Here is a 24,660-nt window from a genome sequence, read left to right as displayed (position 1 = left end):
AGAAAAAAGATGCTACTGGCTGTCGCCAGTCTTCTATTTATATTAACTTAATAAAGGAACAGAAATTACAAGTGTGCCCCTGGCGGCACATCTTAGAACTAAAAGTAATAAGAAAAAACAAGTAACTAACTGACAGTATCCTAAGAAGTCACCCTACTAACAGCAGCTATAAAGTAACAATTAAATAAGCCTTACAACACTCCCCCTCAAGTTGGGCTGAATATGTCTATCATGCCCAGCTTGTCACATAACTCATTGTGCCGCGAGCATGGAAGCCCCTTTGTGAGAACATCAGCAAGTTGTTCCTTGGAGTTGACATAAGGAATGCAAATTTCCCTTTTCTCCAATTTTTCCCTTATGAAGTGTTTGTCCACCTCAATGTGCTTGGTCCTCTCATGTAGGACAGGGTTGCTGGCGATGTTTATTGTAGCCTTGTTGTCACAGTAAAGTGACATAGGACTATGAACAACAACTCCAAGCTCCCCTAGAAGATTCTTTAGCCAAAGGACTTCAGCCACCCCATGTGCCATAGCCAAAGGTCTTTAGCCAAAGCCTTACCACACTTTGTTTCTTGCTTTTCCAGGTCACCAGATTTCCTCCCACAAGTGTGCAATACCCACTAGTGGACTTTCTGTCATTCCTGTCCAATCAGCATCTGTAAAGACTTCCACCTTTAGGTGATTGTGTTTACTGAATAGTAGGCTTGTTCTGGGATATTTCTTCAAGTATCTAAGAACTCTCTCTGCTGCCTCCATGTGTGGTTTCTTAGAAGAGTGCATGAACTGGCTTAGGACCTCAACGGAATAGGCAATGTCTGGACGGGTCATTGACAAATAAATCAGCTTTCCCACTAACCTTTGGAACTATTTCACATCTTTCAGAGGTTCACCAACACAGTCACCTAACTTGTGGTCTGCATGCATAAGAGTATCTGCCGGCCTTGCACCTAATTTGCATGTATCCTGTAATAGATCAAGGGTGTATTTCCTTTGAGAGACAAAGATACCCTTTTCTGAGCGAGCAACTTCAATCCCAAGGAAATACTTCAGGGGGCCTAGATCTTTCACTTCAAATTTAGATGCAAGGAATTGTTTCAAGTTCTGTATCTCTGAGCTCCAACTTCCTATAATGGTGATATCGTCCACATATACTATCAATATAGCAATTTGTTCCTAACATCTCTTCACAAAGAGTGTATGATCAGACTGACATTGTTTGAAGCCCATCTATTGAATTGCCATGTGAAACTTACTGAACCATGCTCCGGGAGACTGTTTTAAGCCATAAAGAGACTTTCGCAGCTTGCACACCTTATTTTCACTCCCCTTAGCACAGAATCCAGGGGGTTGAACCATGTATACTTCCTCCTCTAAGTCACCATTCAGAAAAGCATTCTTTATGTCCAGTTGATGCAATTCCCAGTCAAGATTAGCAGCTAAGGACATGAGAACCCTAATTGAGTTCATCTTAGCCACTGGGGCAAAAGTCTCATCATAGTCAACCTCGTATACTTGTGTGTACCCTTTGGCTACTAATCTTGCTTTGTACCTTTCAACTGTTCCATCCGCCTTGTGCTTAACCGTGAACACCCATTTACACCCCACAGGGTCTTTCCCCTTTGGAAGATCCACCAATTCCCAAGTCTGATTTTTGTGAAGAGCATTAATCTCCTCCTTCATGGCATCTGTCCATTCAGGGCATTTTAAGACTTCTACAACATTTCTGGGAACAGGGATGCAATCAATTGCAGATAGGAAGGCATGGTATGAGGGGGAAATGTGATCATAAGAGACAAAATGGGCAATGGGGTGTTTGGTAGTGCATGACCTGACTCCCTTTCGTTGGGCAATGGGAATGTCAAGGTCGTCCACAGTAGGAGCAGGGTTAGGGGGTGGACTTAACTCCTGGGAGTCTAATGGTATCGGTTGCTCAATGTTTGGCTGTTCCATTATCTCTATCACACCGTTGATCTCTATGTCGTGTATGTTGGAAGACACGGAAGGGAGTAAGGTCCAGAATAGAAGGAAGAGATACCTGAACTTGCTTTTCGTCTTCCACACTACTACTCTCCCCTTGAGGAGAAGAATGGAAGAATGGCTCAGACTCAAAGACACAAGGAATGGATCAAAGCACCGATACCCTTTTTGAGAGGAGGGATACCCCAAAAAGACACAAGGAATGGACTGAGGGTCTAACTTACCTCGGGATGGAGACAAGTCATGGACAAAGGCACGACAACCAAAGACTCTCATGGGGAAGGAAATAAAGGAGACTGAGGGTACAATAACTAATGAGGGGCCATGTAGTTCAGCACCTTGGAGGGCATGCGATTGATGACATAAGCAGCTGTAAATATAGCATCCACCCAAAACTTTTTTGGAACATTCATCTGTAACATCATCCCGCGACCTACCTCAAGGTGTCTGTTTTTCCTTTCTGCAACACCATTTTGTTGTGGTGTTCTGGCGCATGAGCTTCTATGAATAGATCCATGGGAGGCAAAGAACTCATTGAGCTCCCCATGGAAGTATTCCTTTGCATTATCAGATTGGAAGATCTGTATTTCAACATGGAACTGCGTAAACACCATCCTCTGGAAGTCTTTCACTATCTTTGGAACTTCGTCTCTACTACGCATAGGAATTACCCATGTATAGCGAGAGTAATCATCGATCAATGTGATAAAGTACTTATATCCGTCCTCAGAGATTACATTGGTAGGCCCCCATACATCAGAATACACAACATGAAAATGAACATTTGATCTTTTATTACTTGAGTGAAAAGTTGTTCTACACTGTTTGCTCAACTGACACGTTTGACACATGAACTCTGACACTAAACATGACTTAAATAAAACTGGAAACAAAGACTTTATTATTTCAAAAGAAGCAAGACCTAAACGACTATGCCACAAAAAATATTTGACTCTTATTTGACTGACTATGTGACTCTGAGGATGACACCGAGAGACCAGCTTTTTTGTCGAGAATGTAGAGCATCCACTAGGCTTCCTCTACCAATCGTCCTCCCAGAAGTTAGGTCCTGAAAAACACATGAGTCAGCAAAAAAGGTCACGCTACAGTTCAAGGAGCTTGTAATGCTACTAATTGAAAGCAAATTTATAGGAAGTTGAGGGACATGCAATACACAATTCAGGTTAAGGCCATTGGGAAGAGATATTGATCCTTGGCCTGCAATGGAGGAAAAAGAACCATCTGCAAGTCTCACTCTATCCCTTCCTGACAAAAGGCTATAAGATTGAAACAAGTTTGGCTTACCGGTCATGTGGTTGGAGGCCCTTGAGTCAATGATCCAAGGGGAATCCGTGGGAGTGACATGGAATGCAGAAGCCGTATTACCTGAAGTAGATGCAAATGAAGTAGAGGGAGTACCAGTGACTGAGCTGTCCATTTGCCGCAAAGCCCTACCATAAGATTCTAGGTGCTCTCTGAAGGAATTCATTATATCTTCCTTGGGGTTAGACTTATTAGGGTGGTCCTGGGTACTACCGGCGACCTGAGTATCTTGGGTTGCCACGTGTTGTGTTCATTTTCTTCTTACCTTAACCTTTACCCTATTCTTGATTGTTTGCTGCCCACTTGGGTTTACCATGGATGTCCCAACAAGTGTCACGTTGACGGGTTGTTGAAGCCCTCAGATTTAATTTTAGTTCCACTCTACGAGTAAAGTTGTAGTAACAGTGGTACCAGGTCGAATCTCACAGGGAGCAAGTAATTAATTTCTCAGCCAAGTGCACAATTTAAAGAGTGGGAATTTCAAATAATTAAATTTCTAAACAATTAACACAAAATAGCAAATAACAATTAACAAGGAAAATTTCAGCCTTACCAAACTCTAATCCAAGGGTTCAATTTGAGTCAATTGATCACCGATCCTAGGCTAAAAATAGCGATCTTACAATTCAAGCATTTAACTTTTAGATTTATTAGGATAGCTATAATAAACCTTATACCTTCCTAGTTTAGTTGACCAAACCCAGCATTCAATCAACACTTATCATTAATCGACTGGGCACGATAGCGTTCCATATCAATTAATGATAGCAATACATTTTATGAAAGCAGTTAAAACAAAATAAAAATAATTGAGATAGCTGCAATTATTAAATTTTGTTCCGTTGATTCCCTTTAGGTCAAAACATGCCAACACATTGGTCAAAGGCTGTCACGAACAATTGACCCACAAAGATATTGACCTAATTGCTACTTGTACCACTATTCATGACAATTACGGATCACCGAATCATGGATAGCCGTAGGAAGATTAATATTAATTAATTTGTTAGATTAATCAACATCAACTTCCATAAAAATATGCAGAAAAATAAACGAATACTTGAATTAAAGGCAAGAATTTAAATTAAGCACATAACCTCACGATGACACAATTGAACCAAAAATTCCCCTTGAATCAGAAAAGAGAAGCTCAGCCACTCATGGTTGTCATCTCCTTGCCGCCGCCTTCCTCTTTTTCTCCTTCTTGCTTTGCTTCCAAGATGGATTGATTGATCGATGCATAAAGCTAACCCCCCCCCCCCCCCTCCCTTTATATAGCTTTAGGAGGAGGGGTTGTTTCCAACTCCTTTTAGGAGTTCATTCTCAAAAATAAAAAAGTCCTAATTAGTTTTGATCTAATCCTATCCTATCTCTTATCTAGTAATCTCAATCTTCTTTATCTTTCTAGGATTACATTTGAAATTTAAATTTGATAAGACTCTTTATTCTTGAATTCGAGTTGGGCTTCTTTAATAAATTGGGCTGCTACAAGGCTTTTCTGTGAATTGGGATTCTCTACGAATTTGCTTCGTCTTTGGGCCCGATTTTGACCTCAATGTAGACCGAATCTGTCAAAACCCAGAACATGAAAGTTGTGGAGTTCTCCCTTATCTTTCCGGTGCATCTTGAATCATCCCAATCGGAGTCCAGATGTGAGAGTTATGCCCAGATTACTGAACGGTGCCAAAACTGTGCAAAATCATCCGATTAGCCTTGTTTCCCTCATGTTGCCTTCTTGCTTGCCCTGAATCGAAATACAAGAATAGTGAGTCCAATTAGGTACTAATTAAGTATAAAAGACTGAATATTGAGGGATAAAAATATGATAATTTTTATTCTCATCACACGTGTATGTCGTGAATGCCGACAGTGGGTACAGAACAACTTATCTTTATCATCAGTCTTCTTAGTGTCACTTTTCTTTCCCGTGGAGTTATTATTCATTGCAGCCAAAGCAACTTGCTGCTCCCCCTCAGCTGTAACCATTACATTCCGCATGCTTTCTTCCGATTGAACAAGGGAGTATACCTCGTGAACTGTACACAACTCTTTGCTTCCTAGGATCTGTACCCTCAACGGTTCATATGCAGGGTTCAGTCCCAACAAGAAAGCAAACACACGTTGCTGAGAGACCAGTTTCCTATAGGCCTTAGCATCATCATCATGTTTCCACTCTATAGCCTGATAATGATCCAATTCTTTCCATATGGAGATAAGGGCTGAATAATATGAAGACAAACTACAGTTTCCCTGTTTACATGTTGAGGATTCAGCTTGTAACTGGTAAACCTTGGCATAATGCCTCTGCTCAGAATAGGTAGTTCTGGCTTGTTCCCAGATATCACTAGTGGTGTCTGCCCACATAAAGTTCTTCTTCACATCAGGTTCCATGGCTGCGAGGAGCAAAGACATCACCATACTGTTTTCTTGGTCCCACCTATCATGTTCAGCCGTCTCACCCTTGGGTTCTTTCACCCTTCAATTAATGTAACCAGCTTTACCCCTTGCCGTTAGATAGAGTTTTACGCTCTTAGCCCACTCCAGGTTGTTCAGACCGTTTAAAGGGGTAATTGGCATGGGAAAAACCATGTTTTCACCTCCCATACCCGCTGTGCTGCGGGTTGGTGTATCCCTCGATGAAGCTGATTCATAATTTGCCATTAGATACTACTGAAAAACAATCCAAACCCCACCCAACTACACTGCAGCCACAATCAGAATACCAACCCTCAAGGAATTTACTTCTAGGATGTGAGCAAGAGAACAAAAAACACTGTTGAAAACAACTCCGAGAAGGTTCAGTCAACACAACCAGTCATTAAACAAGCCCGGTAATCAGTTCAACACCACCAAGACAGACATTACTATCAGTCTGACTGTAGTTCATACAGTCTAACCATCAAACATCCAAACAAATACCTATATAACCAAGGAATGAGCCCTACACACCATCGGCCAAAGAAGACTGAAACAACAAACACACCTGTTCAGCACTTGTATGAAGGTGCTAACCTGAACTTGACTTCACAGCATCGAACAGAGGAGGAAGGGAGTCTGTACCAGCATCACCCTTCTCCGACTAGGATTTTCTTGGTATTACAACCAAGGAAAAAAAAAACCACAGAAACTGCCGCCAGAAACTGCTAGGGTTTCCACTAGAAATCTACTAGGGTTTCCCTATCTTCCACGTCCAAAACTTTTAAAGGAGACCTTGCTCAAAACAGGAGGGATTGTAGGTCTTTTACAGCCCAGAAAACCTGTTCTGATACCATGTAATGATTTATGGAGAGTGGGAGAGAGAGAGAGAGAGAGAGAGAGAGAGAGAGAGAGAGAGAGAGAGAGAGGTACGATTGAGAGAAAAAAGATGCTACTGGCTGTCGCCAGTCTTCTATTTATATTAACTTAATAAAGGAACAGAAATTACAAGTATGCCCCTGGCTGCACATCTTAGAACTAAAATAATAAGAAAAAAACAACTAATTGACAGTATCCTAAGAAGTCAGCCTACTAACAGCAGCTATAAAGTAACAATTAAATAAGCCTTACAACAGTGGCCAGGTACTTCATGAATCTCAAAATATCTTTCAACTGGGATCATCGTTTAAAAACAATAGGGAATATACTTTCAGTGGTTTGCTGAAGTCAAAGTTAGATCATGATTGCTGCCCTGATTAGAACCTTCTGAGTCACCTCCCTTTTAACTGAAAGAGACAATCTTCTCATAATTGGTTGCCATCATTGAGATCACCTCCTTTAGATTTCTGAGGACCATATGCATCTCAGTCTTGATCTTGTCCATATTACCCTCGACTCCAGACAATAAAGTGTTCAGCATCTTCAACCACCGGAGCTTCCATTACTAGTGGATGAGCTTTGATACCAATTGATGAGATACTACTTACCTCAAGGGTCCCTTCAAGGTAGACCCAACCTCCTGAAGGAATGAAAAGGGGGAAGGAGAAGAAGGGAAGAGGAAATTGGATAAAAAAACCCTTATGCCCCTGCCAGTTCTTCTGTGTGCTATATATATTGTTTAAATGAATTAATGCTCACACAATACATGCTTAGCTCTTGGTGTGAGGCTGACGGTCTTCCTAATGTTACTTAACTGGAGGATGTGCATGCACTGAAGAGTTAGGTGCTTCATGGACTGCTTCCTGAGCATGGGCCTGAAGTTGATTGTGGCCCATATACTGATCCTGAGTCAAGCCTTGGACCTGGATTCTATCATCTTATTACCCTTTTAGAGGCTAATTTTTCTCCCTTTTCTGAGACTGCAGTTTTCATGATTATACTTAAGTGATGATAAGGAAGTGGTCTGCATTATAACCTATATTATCATCTTTCTATATTTAGGAGTTACCCCTTTATTCAAAAGTAATAGAGTTCCTTGAAATGGCTGCCTTTATTTTGATACCTCCAATGATGAATATATATTACCTTTACTGTTCTTGCACTTCATCAGAAAAATATATAAAAATTAGTTTTCTTAATTTTTTGAATGAGGTATTAGTTTTTTGTTGTTTAATTATTCTTCCCACAAAATTTTGCATTGTCATTTGTATTTTGCCCCCTTCCAGTCATTGTGATCGAGAAACATAATTCTCTTCATTTGGGATTTTTTTGTTAATAAAAAGTGAATTCTTTTGAGATTTTATGGTCTTAGCTATGATGTTTTGATTTACATCCTTTGTTGGTTTTATTTTATTTTATTTTATTAGTTTGGTGTATATGCTTCAGTTCTCCTTGCCTAATATGTCTTTTGACTTTGACGTGTTTGAAAGATTGCTTATGATAGTGGGGAAATTGAAATGTTGCACTTGACCAATGAGAGTTGGGAGATAGTAAGCAATTCTCCATTGCATGAGAAGGTATGCTTAGGATAATCTGATTGTTTTTGAATATTTGCATTTGTCTTACAAGGGTATTTTATCAACACAGGAAAAGGACAAGTTTCATTTAAGGCATTGGTAAGCCAGCTAATACTCTTAATATTTTTTTGTTGTTTTTGATTGTTATGTTACTATATCTTGCCATCCTCGTGTTATTCTACTGGATGTTCTTCATGGAATTTGCTTACTGTTTGTATGGTGTTGAATCATCATCATCATCCAAGCCTTGTCCAAGCTATATGTGTTGGCTACATGAATCCTGTTTCACCGTTCCATTCTGTTCAGTGCCATATCATTTGTTTGAATAATGGCCATGGTGTTTTGCAAAGGAAAGAGAAATAATGAGGAGAGAATTTACATACTAAAGTTAAATGGACAAATTCTGCTCCTGCTTGAATAAATTTCTGGCTTATTTCTAAGTGGTTAATTGTGTATGGAATAATGAAAATTATGATCATAAGTGATGTTTCCAACTTTCCATATGAAACTTGTGACGTAATTGAGTGTGGATTAGCTGAATGCAGATCGCTGTGGAGTGATAAAGTTCAGACCTGCACTAGATTTCTGTTAAAATTAGAGGAAGATTAGAGGAGATAGAGGAGAGAAGAAGAGAAGAAAAGGAAGGTGAAGAAGAAAACCGGTTCGAACAAGGGAGAAAAATACCTCTCTCTAGTCGGCCAGGTTATATTTATGTTTCTATTAGAATAAAACAAAAAGACTATTATGTCCCTACTTAAGTATGGGACACATCAGCTTAAATATAAATAGGACTAAATTACCCCTATGCAGTCGACACTAACACTCCCCCTCAAGATGGTGAGTATATATCATATAGTTCCAGCTTGTTACATATGTAGTTCATTCTTCCCCGACTTAATCGTTTGGTGAATAAGTCTACCCATTGACTTTCTGTGTTAACATATGTAGTATCTATCACTCCACTAAGCACCTTCTCTCTCACAAGGTGACAATCAACTTCTATATGCTTTGTTCTCTCATGAAACACTGGATTAAGAAGAGATGTGGACTGCAGATTGGTTGTCACAATAAAGCTTCATTGGAGTGTCAATGGAATATCCCATCTCCTATAGAAGACTCTTCAACCACACCGATTCACAAGTGGTATGTGCCATGGCTTTGTATTCAGCTTATGCACTTCTTGCCACAATTGCTTGTTTCTTACTTTTCCATGTCACCAAATTACCCCCAAGAAAGGTCCAATAACCTGTAGTGGACCTTCTGTCAGATATAGAACCAACCCAATCACCATCGGTGTATCCCTCTATTTCAAGATTTCCTCCACTCTTGTATATCAAGCCACAACTAGGAGCTCCCTTCAAATACCTTACAATCCTTAGAACTGCATCACAATGTGGAACCTGAGGTTTCTACCTAAACCGACTCACCACACTAACTGCAAATGAAATATCCGGTCAAGTAATGGTTAGGTAGTTTAGCTTACCCACCAACCGCCCGTACCTTCTAGGATCTTCAAACTCCTCACCCATGTCACTACTCAACTTGGTATTTGGTTTCATAGGTGTTTCAACCAGTTTGGCACCTAACAATCTTGTTTCTAACAAATCTAGAACATACTTCCTCTGGCATAAGTTAATACCATGCCTAGACCATGCTACTTCTATCCCCAAGAAGTATTTTAATTTACCAAGGTCTTTTGTTTGAAAGTGCTATTGCAAAAAGGTCTTCAGCCTATCAATCCCCAATCTATCACTGTTAGTAATGACAATGTCATCTACATATACCACCAGTAAAATCTTCCCAGCATGTGAATCATGGCTGAACATTGAGTGATCAGCTTGACACTGCTTCATACCAAACTTCTTTATCATTTCAATGAATCTACCAAACCACGCATGGGGGGGACTATTTAAGTCCATAAATGGCCTTCTTTAGTCTGCACACCTTACCATCCTCCCCCTAAGCAACAAACCTTGGTGGTTGTTCCATACAGACCTCCTCAAGAAGATCACCATGTAAAAAGGCAATCTCGATGTGAAGTTGAAATAGAGGCCAATCATACATAGTAGCTAGAGATATCATAACACGAATTGAACCAATTTTAGCAATAGGAGGCAAGGTCTTTGTATAGTCAATACCATATGTTTGAGAGTATCCTTTGGCAACCAATGTAGCTTTCAACTACTCTACACTACCATCATGTAATTACTTAACAGTGTATACCCACTTACAACCTACAGCATGCTTACCAGGAGGAAGCGTGGTGAGATCCCACGTATGATTATGAGCTAAAGCAGAGAGTTCTTTCATTGCATGGCACCACCCTAGAGAGGCAAGGGCTTCTTGGACATCCGTAGGGATAGAAATAGAAGGCAACAGAGAAACAAACTAGTGATGGGAAGCAGAAAGGTGAGAGACAAAAACATAATTAGAAATGGGATGAAGTGTGCAACCACGTTTTCCTTTCCACAAGGTTATAGGAAGGTCATGGTCAAAAATAGGAGGAGAGGCTGCTGTGGTAACAATTGTAGGATCTTTCAACGATGACGAAGCTAAAGGAGTTGGTACATGTTGATGCATATACACTTGACGGATGGGTGGTCGGCCATTCAACAGGAAGTTGCACCGGAGGCAAGAACTTAGTTACAACTGGAACAAGTGGAATGGAATCCTCAACAGGAACTGGAAGAGGAGGAGGTGAAGAAGAAGGGACACCACCTGACCCAGAGAAAAAATGGAGTAGACTCAAAGAAAGTAACATCAGGACACACAAAGGAACGTCGAGAACTAGGGTTATAACACTTGTACCCTTTCTGGGTTCGGGAATAGCCAAGGAAGATACACTTAGTGGATCGTGCATCTAATTTGTCCATTCCAAGTCCAAGATTATGAACAAAACATACACACCCGAAAACCCTTGGAGTAAGAGAAAATGGAGACAAGGTAGGGAACAAGGTGGTGAAAGGAGAATGACCTTCAAGGATGGGTGTGGGCATCCAGTTAATTAGGAAGCAAGATGTAAGAACATCACTCCAAAAATGTTTAGGTACATTCATATGGTGCATAAGGAACCGGGTAGTTTCCAAAAGATGACGGTTCTTTGTCTCAACTACCCCATTCTATTGTAGGGTGTAGGTACATGAAGTCTGATGGATAATGCCATGTTGTTCCAAATACTCCTGAAACGGTGTATAAAAGTACTCTCGACCATTATCAGAACGAAGAATCTTAATATGTACACCAAATTGGTTGCGAGTTTCAGCATAAAATTTTTGGAAGATGGATTCATTAGGTAAGGCTACGTCATTCTTGAATAATCATCAACAAAAATAACAAAGTATCTGTAGCCATTGTACGACATTATTCTATTTGGACCCCAAATATCTAAATGCACTAAAGAAAATGGCTTGACATACGATCATCAACCCTAGGACTAACGGGAACACGATAATGTTTCCCCAACTGACACGACTCACAATCTAGAACAGAAAGATGACTCAACGATAGAATAAGTGACTTCAATGCTTTAAGTGATGGATGACCAAGTCTACAGTTCCACTAAAGAGGAGAAAGGGATGTCTGAAGGGTTTTTGTCAAACCACCACCACCACCATCAAGATAATATAGTCCACCAACTTCATGCCCTCCACCAATCTTCTTCCCCACCTTGAGATTCTAAAAGACACAAGAAGAAGGGTAAAAGGTGATAGAGAAATTAAGAGACTTGGTTAGCTTACTAACAGACATATAATTAAAATGGAATTTGGGAACATACAGAACTGAGGACAGAGAAAAAGGGTCTATGTCAACATTACCAACACCACGAATGGAGGATGTGGAACCATTAGCAAGAGTAATAGACTATGATGTGGAGCACTATGAATGGGAAGAAAACACACCCGGAGTCCTAGTCATATGATCGGAAGCTCCAGAGTCGATAATCCAGGAGGTGGGTTTTGATGCCAGACAAGCCATACCTGAATCTGCAAGAGTAGCTATATTCTGTTGAGAGGTGGCCTGGATAAACCGCTCATACTCATTACCTGGGATATTTATCATCTCCTTCCCGGAGACATCTATAGATGTAAAGGGCATCTAATCAGCTTGTTGGATATCTTGTCTTGAACTACCATCACTGGCCACTGCATGATTTGCCCAAGTTGAAGGTGGGCCATGGAAATCATAACAAAAGTTAATGGTGTGCCTTTTCATACCACAATGAGTACACCTCCTTGGACCATTACCGCATCCTCTACCATGAGCTCCCCCTGAATCCCGGCCTCCAACACGTCCATCATTACGACTATACATGGGTCCACCACCACCACAACCATACATGAATCCATCCACTACTACCACTACGGCCAGGCTGAACTCCCGTATCTGAATTCGTCCCCCTTTTTTTCGTATATCAAGCTTCTAAACCACTTTTCACCACACTCCACACTAGTGGAACCACCTACATTCACAACATTTTTTTCCAGCAATACCACTCACTGATTTCTTCACTTTCAACACCACAACACATTGCACACTAGTGGAACCACCTATAGTCACAATTTTCAGCAATGCCTGTCGCTGATTTCTTTACTTTCAGCACCACAAAACTACCACACAACTACCTGAATACACATCATTGTCATGGGGGTAGTCTTACAGCGGAAGAAACCCGTGCGGCGGCCAGGCCAAGGCAGGCCAGGACAAGCCTAATGTGTGCTTGGGGCTAGGAGTTGCCTGATGAGATGGCTCCACCGAGTTCATTAGCACTGGATCATACCTCAGTTCGCATGGTCGGGGCTCCTGTATGCTGATGATGTAGGCACCTGATGTGCTGATGGTTCTAGGCAACCGCTGGGCTGAAACACACCCGTGCGTTAAGGGAAATGAGATAGCTCGATCAGCTTGGGCAAGGGCTGGCGAGGTGTAGGGACATGCTTAAGCCAGACCCACAGACCAAGCCTCCCTTCAGTGAGCGGAGGCGTAGTGCCAGTCTATGCACTATCCCCATGAGCATGTGTGCACCCATGAGGAACCCTGATAGCCATGCTAGCCATTAACCAGGGCCGACCCACAAGGAATGTTGGTCTAGGAGTGCCAAGGTCAGGCACCCAAGGAGGTTGACCACCCCTCCTCAAAGAGTGTGTTAAGCTTTTGGTGATCTACCTAAAGAAGACATGAGTTTCCCCAATAATCTTACTGGAAAAAATGACAATGATGTCCCTTAACATAAGCCCGCCAAGCGTAGGCAAGGCTAAGCCTGTGTTAGACCGTGACATCATAGCACTAGCAACTCACCAATCCATACTGAAACACACATATGTCCCACCTATTTGATCACCAAAAAAACAGCCTAACACTCAGCTGTTCACTGCACCACCTGAAACAGCCCCCTTTGTACCATCGATTAGAGGGTTTCCTACAAACACCCACTAAACCACTGACAGGAGGCATGAAAACCTCCAAAAGGAAAGGGTGATCACTCCTTTTCAGCCATTTTTCCTATCTCCAACTGATAATAAGGAAAACTGTAAAACCCTAGGCTGAATGGCAAGAGAACAGAATTCTGGGCAGATGTAGCTCTGATACCATGATAAAGTTCAGACCTGCACTAGAATTCCATTAAAATTAGAGGAAGAATAGAGGAGATAGAGGAGATAAGAAGAGAAGAAGGGAAGAAGAGAAGAAAAGAAAGGTGAAGAAAACTGGTTTGAACAAGGGAGAAAAATACCTCTCTCTAGTCGGCCAGGTTATATTTATGTTTCTATTTGAATAAAACAAGAAGACTATTATGTCCCTACTTAAGTATGGGACACATCACTTAACATAAACATTACACATCAGCTTAAATTTAAATAGGACTAAACTACCCCTATACAGTCGACACTAACATGGAGTGTGATGTGGAACCAATTATGGCCCTCCACGTCGTATTTACTCTATGCCATCTCTTGTGTGCAAGTTCCCAAGTGTGACAAACACCTGATGGGAGATGTTGTATTCAAATTTTTTTTTCTTTTTAAATTCTTTATTCTTTTATTTCTTTCATTTTGTTATTTTTTTTTCCTGTGAATGACTCATTCCACCATGTTCTCTTGGCCGCCATTAATGGATGTTTAATAAGTGTTGCTCCATTATATTTTGAAATACCTTTTAATAGAGTGTGGCTACTGTGTGCTCAAGAAAGGAGGGAAGAGGATAATGGTGGACATTGAGGGTTATTGGTGGGGGAGACTCCTGATGTGACTTGTGACTGGGACAGAGAGGTAGAGACGAAAGCAAAAGGAAAGAGGGGAGAAGAAGGGATAAGGTTTACAAAGAAAGAAAATAAGAATTTAGAAATAAAAAAAAAAAAACAAAAAAGGATTTTCAATAATATCCTGTCAATTGTCATTAAGGAGAACTCACACATGGAAGATGACATGAACATGTAAATATAACGTGGAATCCTGTAATTGGTTCCACAACCCGCTCCACAGCTATCTGCGTTCAGCTAATCCGAATCTGATATAATTGTCTTGATATATACTACTAGACTTTTACTATTTCTCAATACAAAATAGTATGAAATAGAAATATGATGATGATGTATGTCAGCATGGATCATATTCAATATATTATAGGGCTTATTTATCAAAAAACACTGCCTAACCAGCACCCACTTAAAGTGCTTAGGTAACAAAGTGTTACCTTGTCACCTGGTCTTGCCTTGCCACCTTGAGAACTATTATTTTGTGCTACCATTTTCTTTGTTTTTCATTCCCAAATGGATCATTCTTTCCTTGATCCTCCTTGAACAAGTCTCTGATTGTCCTGTCATACTGCAATGTTGTGGCCCCAAACAGTCATTGTTTCAAATTGTACTATTGTATGTTCAAATGGTTAGATTGGACCAGTGGGTACAACTCCTAATAGAAGACCTAATCCCCTATTATATGTTCATTAGATTTACTGAGTCCTACTCAACATCTATTGCCCTACAATCCTGCCTAAAGATCTTTCAGTCACATTATAAGTATAATGGTATAAAAATGCCCCGCATAGAAAAGTCTAATCACAGATGATAAGCTTACAAGGTACAAGAGAGTGGTTTTAAATGAGCACAAGTAAATAGAATTTCCAACATTCAGAGACTTGGAAGCTTGTACAAATGCTTATGGCTTCTCAATGGATTGGGTTATGGTTAGGAAAGGATTCAGCACCTTGAAAAGAAGGGATTTTATGTTTAAATGGATTATTTCTTTAGGTAAAGGGGGTAGTGCAATTTGAAGTCTATATTTGGAGGTTTTGTTGCCTCTTTCTTTATATTAATAAAATTATTTGACTGCTCATAAAAAAAGATATCAATGGTATGGAAAAGAAAATTAATATCACCATGATCATAAGGGTTTTCAATGCTAGCTGCCAACCTGATACAACCCTCCTTTATCTGTGCTTGGGACCAGCTGTCAACTTGACACAACCCAAATTTTTTGAATGTCTAACCCTAATATCCTAAATTTATAACTCATGGTTTCATAGATCTAACCTAATGTCTTTACATTTACCTAAAATTTATCCAAGTGTAAACTAAATTACTTAGAGGTGATGGAATAATGTACAAAAGCTGAGTTGAATACAGTGGTTCTTAGAATCTAATATTTTGATGACTTGACTAGCTTCATGCATCATGGCTTTATAGACCTAATGTAATGTATTTACTTAGAGGTGAAATAAATAATGTACAATAACTGATTTGAATATATTTGTCCTAGGATCTGATGTTTTGATGACTAGCTTCATTTCTTAAATTACAGATGATATTACTGAAGGTTAATGAAAAGTATTTTAGTTACCTTTCACATTGACAGCCATTGGGCAGAAGAATTCAATCTTGTCATTCTGTTCTGCAGGAAATGCCTAGAAGGATGTAGTGAAGCAAAAGCTTCATATTGGTTAGAATTTAGAAATGATTGGTCCAGTTACTCTGGCTTTTGTAATGCTACTCTAAAATGAACTTTTGGATGACTTATTGCAGTGATCCTGGAGTAGACTCTTCAATCAGTCTTGAGGAAATTGTTGATACTTTTGGTGATAAAACTATTGGGAAGACAAGTTTACCAAGTGAGAGAAAGGAAAGCATTGATAATGGAAAAATTCCTTCTTCTGCAGGTATTATTTCTAGCATTACTTGTTTATAGTAATTTAACATTACACTTTGAGCTTTTATCAAAAAAAATAAAATTACACTTTGAGCTTGCCTTGTGCATCTTACATAAGAGAGACATACTGTTATCCAATCAAGGATAGGTTCTTCCATGAGAAAGAAGAATATCTTATTGATGGATTGATGTAGGACATGGAGAAAGTCTCACTATGGTGAATGTGGTGGGAAGAAGAGGTTGAATTAAGGATCTGAATTATAAGAGAAAGATTCAGATTTGAATAGAAAATAGCAAGAGAATAAAAGTTGTGCTCTTAGGAGAGAGAAAAGGTAGAGAAAGATACACTCTCACCTCTAGACCAAGGTTTAAAATATCGATACGCCGATAGAGGCGTATCGGGCAGTATCAATAGCTTTTTTTTTAGTTTTTTTTCCAAATCTGGTTCAGAGTGGCCAGTTTAAGGTCCGTCCACCCCCTGAACTGGTTGGAACCCTGAAACACCCCCTATAGGGGCATATTGGGAAGCCCTTGATATGATATGTATCGGCCTATACGGCCCTATACGTATCAGAATTTCGAACCTTGCTGTAGACAACCTCAAATAAACTTTTCGTGATATTAAACATGAGGGCTTAGATCTTCATGTATAGACTCCAATTTTGATTAGGAAATAAACCTAAAACAAATTTTAACTATAAAACTTAGGCAACCCTATAGGGAACCAACCCATTGGAACCAAGGATCAAAGTATTGGTATCTAGGGGTGCAAACAGATCAAATTTGAATTGAATAAGGCAATATCCAAATTTGATTCGATATCCGATGGATATTGAAAATTAATATTCGAATTCAAATTAGATTAAATATTCGATTTAATTTAAATTCAACCAATTAATTATTTTTGGTAATTAATAAATATATAAATAAATATTTTATTTATATAAAGTATATCAATATATAAATTATTTATATAATTTAATTATATATATTATATATATTATATAAAACACTTAAATACTTTATATATTATATATAAGAATTAAATAATTGGTCGAATTCGGATATTTCTCAATCAAATCAGGTCACATCCAAATTCGACCGATTACGATATTCAAATTATCCAAATTCGATTTGCTTATGTTGAATCTTGAATTTGAAATCGGATTTTCGAATATCGTCGACACCCCTATCGGTATCAAGTATTGTATTGGACAACTTGAATACAGATAAAGATATGCTTTGGAAATGCATGGTTACAGACGAAAAATATAGAAACACTTCGATACGCTAGGGAAACACATACAAATTCCATAAATATATGAATAACACTAAATTAAAATCAAATAGCCTGAAATAATGTATAAATACGTAGGAAATGGATATTTTAATGGTATATATGAAAAAATATATTACAATTAATATAGTGTGATGCATAAATATCATATAATTTTAATGATAATGCATGAATGAAGAGTCCAAGACACATAACATATGCACATATTATATTGTAATTATTTTCTATTTTACTATTTTTTTGCTTTTTTACATTAACAAAAAAATTCAACCAAATATTAAATTCTCAAATGTAAATTAAAATATCAATTAATAATTTATTAAAATATATATATATTCAATTCAAAATATATGAATTCTGTTAGAATTTCTAAGATACATATATACGCAAATTTTTAATTACTAATATAATTATGAGATTATTAATATTTTTGTTTCTATAGTTTTTCTAAAATTAAAAACCATTTTTGGTAAAAATGTTAATTAGTGGAGTTGATAGATTCTATCTATTATATATACTAAAACGGGAAGGGTTGGGGTCTGGGCAACATGGTCATTTTTACGTGCAGGAAATGGTATTCGCGTGTAAATTTGATTCAACCGTGCTAATTTTGCTCAAATGAAGGTCCATTTCATCTTTCACTTCTCTTTTAAACAATCTAATTAAAATGAAGGTCCATTCTGAAATATTTTGTAAACATTTTTTATTTTTGTAATATTTAATATGATGTTTTTTAATGTAATGTAAATTAAAATATTAATTAATATACATACATACAATATATATATATATATATATATATATATTAAGTATTAAAATAATTATTCTATTACTAATATTTTAGTTGCATAAATTTCTTGAGACTAAAATCATCCTTTCATTTTAATGTGGATTTGATAGATAATTTATTCAATTAGTTTATAAAATATGAATTTTGAATATTATTCTTTTTAATTTTTAGTTGAAATTGTTAAATATAAATATGAATTATTTATTTGAATTACATGTATGTAGATACTATATTTAATAAAAGTTATTTCATTTCAATTATTAACACAAGGATTAAGTTAGTCTAATGGTTTAGGAGTTGATTTGAAATATAGGCATTGGGCGTGTTCGGAGACTCAGGTTCGAATCACTCCAATGTCTAACTTCAGTTTTTAATAAAAAGGCATGGTGTATCGGTCCGCTGTGTCGACCCGATACACCTTGATATCCACTAAATACGCATTATTAATCCTTCAAAGCTAAATTATTGTAAAGGTACGTAAAATTACTAAAAATAGCAAACACCCATTTCTTTTGATTTGGCTTGTCGATGGAAAGAAAAACAAATTTTTCATTGTAACAGGGGCAAAGGTATTGCTGAGATATTTGAACCTGAAAAAAAAATTCTACTCATTTAACATTGAAACTGGAGCCTGATGTGGTTAAATACTCTTCAGGTTTTCAATTAATTTAATATAACTTCTGTTTGCTTTTAAGAGAAAAAATTAAGGTGCAAACTAATAATGGTCTATTGAATCCCCCCACTAAAAAACATTGATGAAAAAATGAAATAAAACAATCACATTTGTGTTTCCATTAAAACCAAACATCTTTTCAATATAGGTATTATAGAGCACTCATGTATCAGAGAGGCAACATGGCATCAGAACTTGCAGAGTTACTTGGTATTTCTGATGTAATAGGATAGAGGTTCCAATGCTTTTCTTTATTAGTATGTTTATATGAACTATGCCATTTGATTATTGGGCCAGGGAAAAGAAAGAAGGGTCAGAAACTACTAGTTTCAGCTGATACACCGGCATCAAGAGTAATTGATGCAAATGAGAATGCTGTAAGCTGTCCTATTACCTCTTTTAACGTATATTTTGGTTATTAACATTTTATCTTCTCTAGTCCTATTTGCTTATCTGGTCCTACTTGCAGATTGCTCGGAGGACACGTAGCCGGAAAGTTTGAGTAATATTTAGGTCTTTCTTTTTTTTCGCTTCATTTTTCTTTTCCATGACCAACTAGTATTGAATTTTGAAACAGCTCCCTTACATAAATAGAACAATTTTCCTTCTGACCTGCCTCTGTAAATTTCTTTATATGTTTTTCTTTTTTTATGTTATCTGCTGTATGTCTGTAGTTTCCTGAGGTGGAGGATATTGTAAATAAATGTTTTTTTTTATATAGAAGCTGGTTCCTGTAAAGTTCTTATTAGCTATTACATTAAATTACATTCTTTAATGGTGCGTTGTCATATCCTTTTATTTATGGGTTTTCATCCGAAATTTCTCCACTTTTTTGGGATTCTCCGAGTTATACCTCCTGTCTCCAAACACCCCCCCTCCCCCTTGCCAGATAGTCCTCAATAATCATTTGCTTTGATCTAGAAAACCAAAGCTTGAAGTTTATTTCTATTTCATTTGTTGAACAAATGAGAAGGTAAACGGAAATGGAGTCATAATTTTAACATAGAAAAATTAGTTTGTAAGGTTGACTGGTGTCAGGGTTAACTTTGCCATTAAATAAAATATTAATGATGCATGTGAACCACTTCGGTCATGATCATTAACAGTGACCCAAGGGATGGTATAGGAATGGCAACGGATAGGGTACCCGTGCAAATTGCTTTACCCATTTCTGAACTTGTCTATGTATTCCTGATTCTAAATCCTTTTAACTTTTTCTTTCAATTTCTCAAACCTGCCTTGTCTTAAACCCATTAAACCCATTCCAACCCGTTTCACCCGTTAAACCCCTTGACCAAACGTTTTTTTACTAAAAAACAATTTCTTAATGCTTAGTGCGACTTGAACCCAGATCGATTAATAGTAGTGCCAAATCTCTTGCCTTGTGTTATTTATTAAAGTAAAATAGATTTTATTTACTTTTGTGTTCATCAAAACAATCAATACATGTATGAGTAACAAATCCAACTAAAAATTAAAAGAAATAATATTTAAATTAGCATTTTATAACTAAATGAAATAAACAATCTATCATATCCAAATTTACATCAAAAGATGATTTTAATCCCAAGAAATTTATACAAATAAAATATTAATAATAGATTAATTATCTTAGTACTTAAAATTTATAAATTTGTGATGATATGTAATATAATAGATTCATATTTATGCATCCTGAGTATCAGGTAGTAGATACCCCTAAAATCAAAATTCCAACTCATCCCAAACCCTATAGTTTTAATCTAAAATCCCAAACCCTATAGGGTTTTGATAAATGGGTCCTATTAGGGACGGTCCCTACCTGGAGCTGGAGATATTGAAAAAGTAGAAAAATCAAGAAAATCCCAGAAAAGCAGGGGAGTTCTAAGATTTGGAAAAAAAAAAAAAAAACAATTAATTTTGATGAGCAAAGCAAACTTTCCATTACTTACCTGTCCTTTATCTTTTGGTGCATCATCTATCCATAATGATTCAGACACCAGATTTAGCTTTTTGTGCAACGAAGGGAGTGTTGGGCAATGTTTATGATTTTTTCTCTAAACAAACATCTGCTACATCAGCAACTGATTTGGCAACTGACCCACTTGAACCAACATAGGTTCATTTTGGGTAGCTTTTCATGATCCAAGCCTCCAAGGTGACCTACTTGATCCAGTCAACGGGTCACGGGTTACAAGTTATAATTCATGTCTGGATTCATGGCTGGGTAACGGCTTACTGGTCTAATCAGTCGGTTCAATAACGGTTTGCAAACCATGTGTTAGACTAGTAAAGCCAAAAACTCAAAAGATCCTAAAAACACATCAATTACATTGAATCCAAGCTTAAATTAGTGCAAGTTATCACTTATTCACTTAATTGTTTTCTTTATAAATCCTATTGGCATATAAAAATTACTAATTCTAATGGAGTCTAGCAACAGACTGACATCAAGCATGCAACCATTCGTGCGTGTGAACTTTTCGGCTTTTTCCTTTTCTGCACATAAAAAAAAGTTAAAATGAATTCAATCTTGTCTCCTTCAAGACAAACCTTACGCCACTTTACCTATTTTCTCTTCCCCTTCTAAAGGCTGTGTTTGAAAACAATGCAAATAGAGTGTAAATCCCGGTTCAGGGTAAATTTGCACTCAGGTTTACTTTTTCCTGTATTTGGCAACATTGCATTTATACATTGACAAATGATAGACCAATACATATTTACATTGTTAATAAGATGTAAAAGTACATCAATAAAAAAGAAGTAAATTTGCATGCAAGTGGACTTTTGATATAATATATATATATATATATATATATATATATATATATATATATATATATATATATATATATATATGTCCATTACAGCTAAAAGTCTGTTTGATAAGGTAAACTTGTCAATGCAAAACTAATTCAATTTTGCAATTTATATGAACTGTTTTACACTCTACATATTTGCATTAATACTTATTTGCATCGTTTCCAAATGCAGCCAAAAGAGTAAAAGTATTGAGTATAATAGAGTATATTCTGGTATATACAAATGTAAAGTTGTTTTAGCTTTGCAGTGATAAATCTACTTTCTTGACAAACAAGCTTTAGTTGTAAGGGATGCAAACATGAATCCTAAGCAGAAATATGCCTTTTTTAACATTTGATGAACATTGAACAAATGTACATTGATTTTTTTTATGTAAAATTCCTTCTCATTTTGGATGCATACATGCCATAAAAACTTACCAAATACTAGCAAAATTGAACTAGGTTGCATATATGCACTGAAATGGCATTTTCACTCTTCCAAAATGGAGCTTATGACAATGGTCATAAATTCCATGACTCCTGCTAAAGTAGTTTATTGGCAGCACACGTTAATGAACTTCCATCCAATATTCATCCAAATATTTTGACAGTTTTTTATAGGTTATGGTGGTTTGGACCAGTGTTCCAATACTCAGATCAAGCCAGATAGTTGGACCATGCAAACTATGAACCGGTGCCCTTTTTTATTCTCGGTTAAATGACTGTTTTCACAAGCTAATGGACTAACTTCCCGATTAATTGGGAAAACCGTAACCAATGGAGAATTCTAGTTTTTGTCCGGTCCAAGTCTTACAACATTGTTTTGGATCGTTGACATATATCCAATTACACCAGCGGTTCAAACTTGTTAAATCTGCATGTTTTATTGGAAAAATATGAAAATTATAAAAATAATCACATGTTTTAAATGATTTTCATTGTAGGAAATAAGTATACAATGGGTCTATCAGTAATCTATTAAACTAATTGCTAAAATAATAATTTATGCCACCAAATTGAATTTTTTCTTAAATTTAGGTAAATTCTAAAAATAATAATTTATTTTATATATTTTTAATGATTTTTATAATAAGAAAAAATTATAACATGGATCTGTCAATGATATATCAACCTCGTTGATCTAACAACAATTTGTGTCTCTTTGTAATAAATATTTAGTAAATTGAAATGAAGATACAGTATTCATGTAACCGACCCCATATAATAGGGGCAAGGCTAAGATAACAAATACATGCTTAGGCTCCAGTTTCAGGTATCTCTCGGCATGTCAGTATGTATGGAGTAACTGATTTGTCAAGCATAGTTAGGGATGACAATGGGATGGGTTCATGGAGAGTTTTATAAATTTTAGATCCTATTGCTCTCTAAAAGCCTTCCAACCTGTACCTACCCTAAAACCATAGCAAGTTGGATTTTGAGAATCCAAATCTTTCCAATCCTACTCTCCCTGCATTCAAGGGTAGGGGTGGGTTGGGTTTTAGAACCCACATCTAATTTCTCATTATTTCTTTTTATATATAGGCAATAAATAAATAAAATAACACAAACAAACAACAAATTTTTCAATTAAAATATGTAAAAAATACATTAACTATTAATTAGCATTCACATAAAACTGAAAATATTATTAAATTCAATACTTAATACATAAAACTTAAGAAAAATTATAGATTAATACCATGTAATTTGGGCCTAGTGTCACTTTGGTCCCCGAACATTAAAATGTGCCAATCTAGTAAATTTCCAAAATATGCCAATTTAACACCTGTGTAGTTCATCAATCATCAGATATATGTATCAAGTGAGGACATGTGCAGTTTAAAATTTTTAAAATATCAAAACTGCCATTCAAAATGGCACATTTCGTCACATGGGCCCACTGACATGTGTGATTTTATTTTAATCAAAGAAGGATCGAGGAATGTAGATTTCGCCGGGGCAATTGTTGTCTTCCCAAAAACCGGCGTCCATGGTCCAAAGCCGGCATCCCATTGCGTTGTCATACAATGTGCCATAAGCAACACAAGAACAGTTGCTCCAACACATCTCGTCACAGTCAACCAGTCCCATACTTGTATTTTCCACGTATCAGTATGGTGTACCGCTCACACACCCCCTGTTCCGTCGCCGCTTCTGCACTCCACCGTCTGGTTCACACACCCCATCAGTTTAGCCTTGTTGCCGCAGGAGCTATGGGGTGGACACTAAATTCTTAAGCTGAGATACTTATCATTCAATTCTTAGGATTTACACCGAGTAACCCATAACCAGCTCTGGCATGATTTGTCTTTACCTGTTAATCTGGATAATCAAACTGGTTATTCCACTTACTGGAATTACATTTCTGTTCTCCGTTTTATGTTTAGGAAAACACTGAAGATGATTTCATCAGAAAATTACATAGTACTTACAGAAAAAGAATTTTTTTTCTACAATTCTAAGATTGACTTATTATTTGATTAAACATGTTTTATGCAATTTACGAAATTGAAACCATCTCTGCAATGTGCAATCAAGACACCAATTTAAGCTCATTTCCAACCAGTATTTCAACTTTGAAGACATGGGCATCCGGGGTCTCCTTCCAATGGATACGGGCATTGACGAAGACTCTGTCTCGTCTGAGAGTTGAGGAAAACAGAGAGCACTGGTTGAGGGGAAGTTCTTGAACGGATCCCAAACGTCCAGAGAGAAGGGATCGAAGACATTGCTTCTTCTGCCACCGAAGACATCTTTCTTTTTTATTCCTGCTTGAAACTCCGAATAAAACTGAAGATCGAGGGCATCT

At 37.2% G+C, this 24,660-nt stretch overlaps 1 protein-coding gene across 10 annotated transcripts in view; it reads left to right on the top strand.

Annotated features, from left to right (window-relative positions):
- Window positions 1-19,806, top strand: part of LOC148852051 (ARM repeat superfamily protein) — a 91,959-nt gene extending 72,153 nt beyond the window's left edge. For 3 of the 10 annotated variants that reach the window (XM_088946359.1, XM_088946352.1, XM_088946353.1), the window contains 6 exons: window positions 8,084-8,170; window positions 8,241-8,269; window positions 16,060-16,101; window positions 16,185-16,318; window positions 19,366-19,445; window positions 19,538-19,806. In XM_088946359.1, the coding sequence (XP_088802485.1) occupies window positions 8,084-8,170; window positions 8,241-8,269; window positions 16,060-16,101; window positions 16,185-16,318; window positions 19,366-19,445; window positions 19,538-19,570 (405 nt within the window). In that variant the 3' untranslated portion in view covers window positions 19,571-19,806. Of the gene's footprint in view, window positions 1-8,083; window positions 8,171-8,222; window positions 8,270-16,059; window positions 16,102-16,184; window positions 16,319-19,365; window positions 19,446-19,537 lie in introns of all 10 variants that reach the window. The other 7 variants (XM_088946360.1, XM_088946354.1, XM_088946355.1 and 4 more) reach the window with 5 other exon arrangements.
- Window positions 19,807-24,660: the final 4,854 nt, after the last annotated feature.

The sequence above is a fragment of the Nelumbo lutea genome, chromosome 5 (assembly GCF_056320005.1).
Source record: "Nelumbo lutea isolate HS-2025 chromosome 5, American lotus-T2T, whole genome shotgun sequence".
Lineage (NCBI taxonomy): Eukaryota > Viridiplantae > Streptophyta > Magnoliopsida > Proteales > Nelumbonaceae > Nelumbo > Nelumbo lutea.
This window is presented reverse-complemented; position numbering and strand designations above follow the sequence as displayed.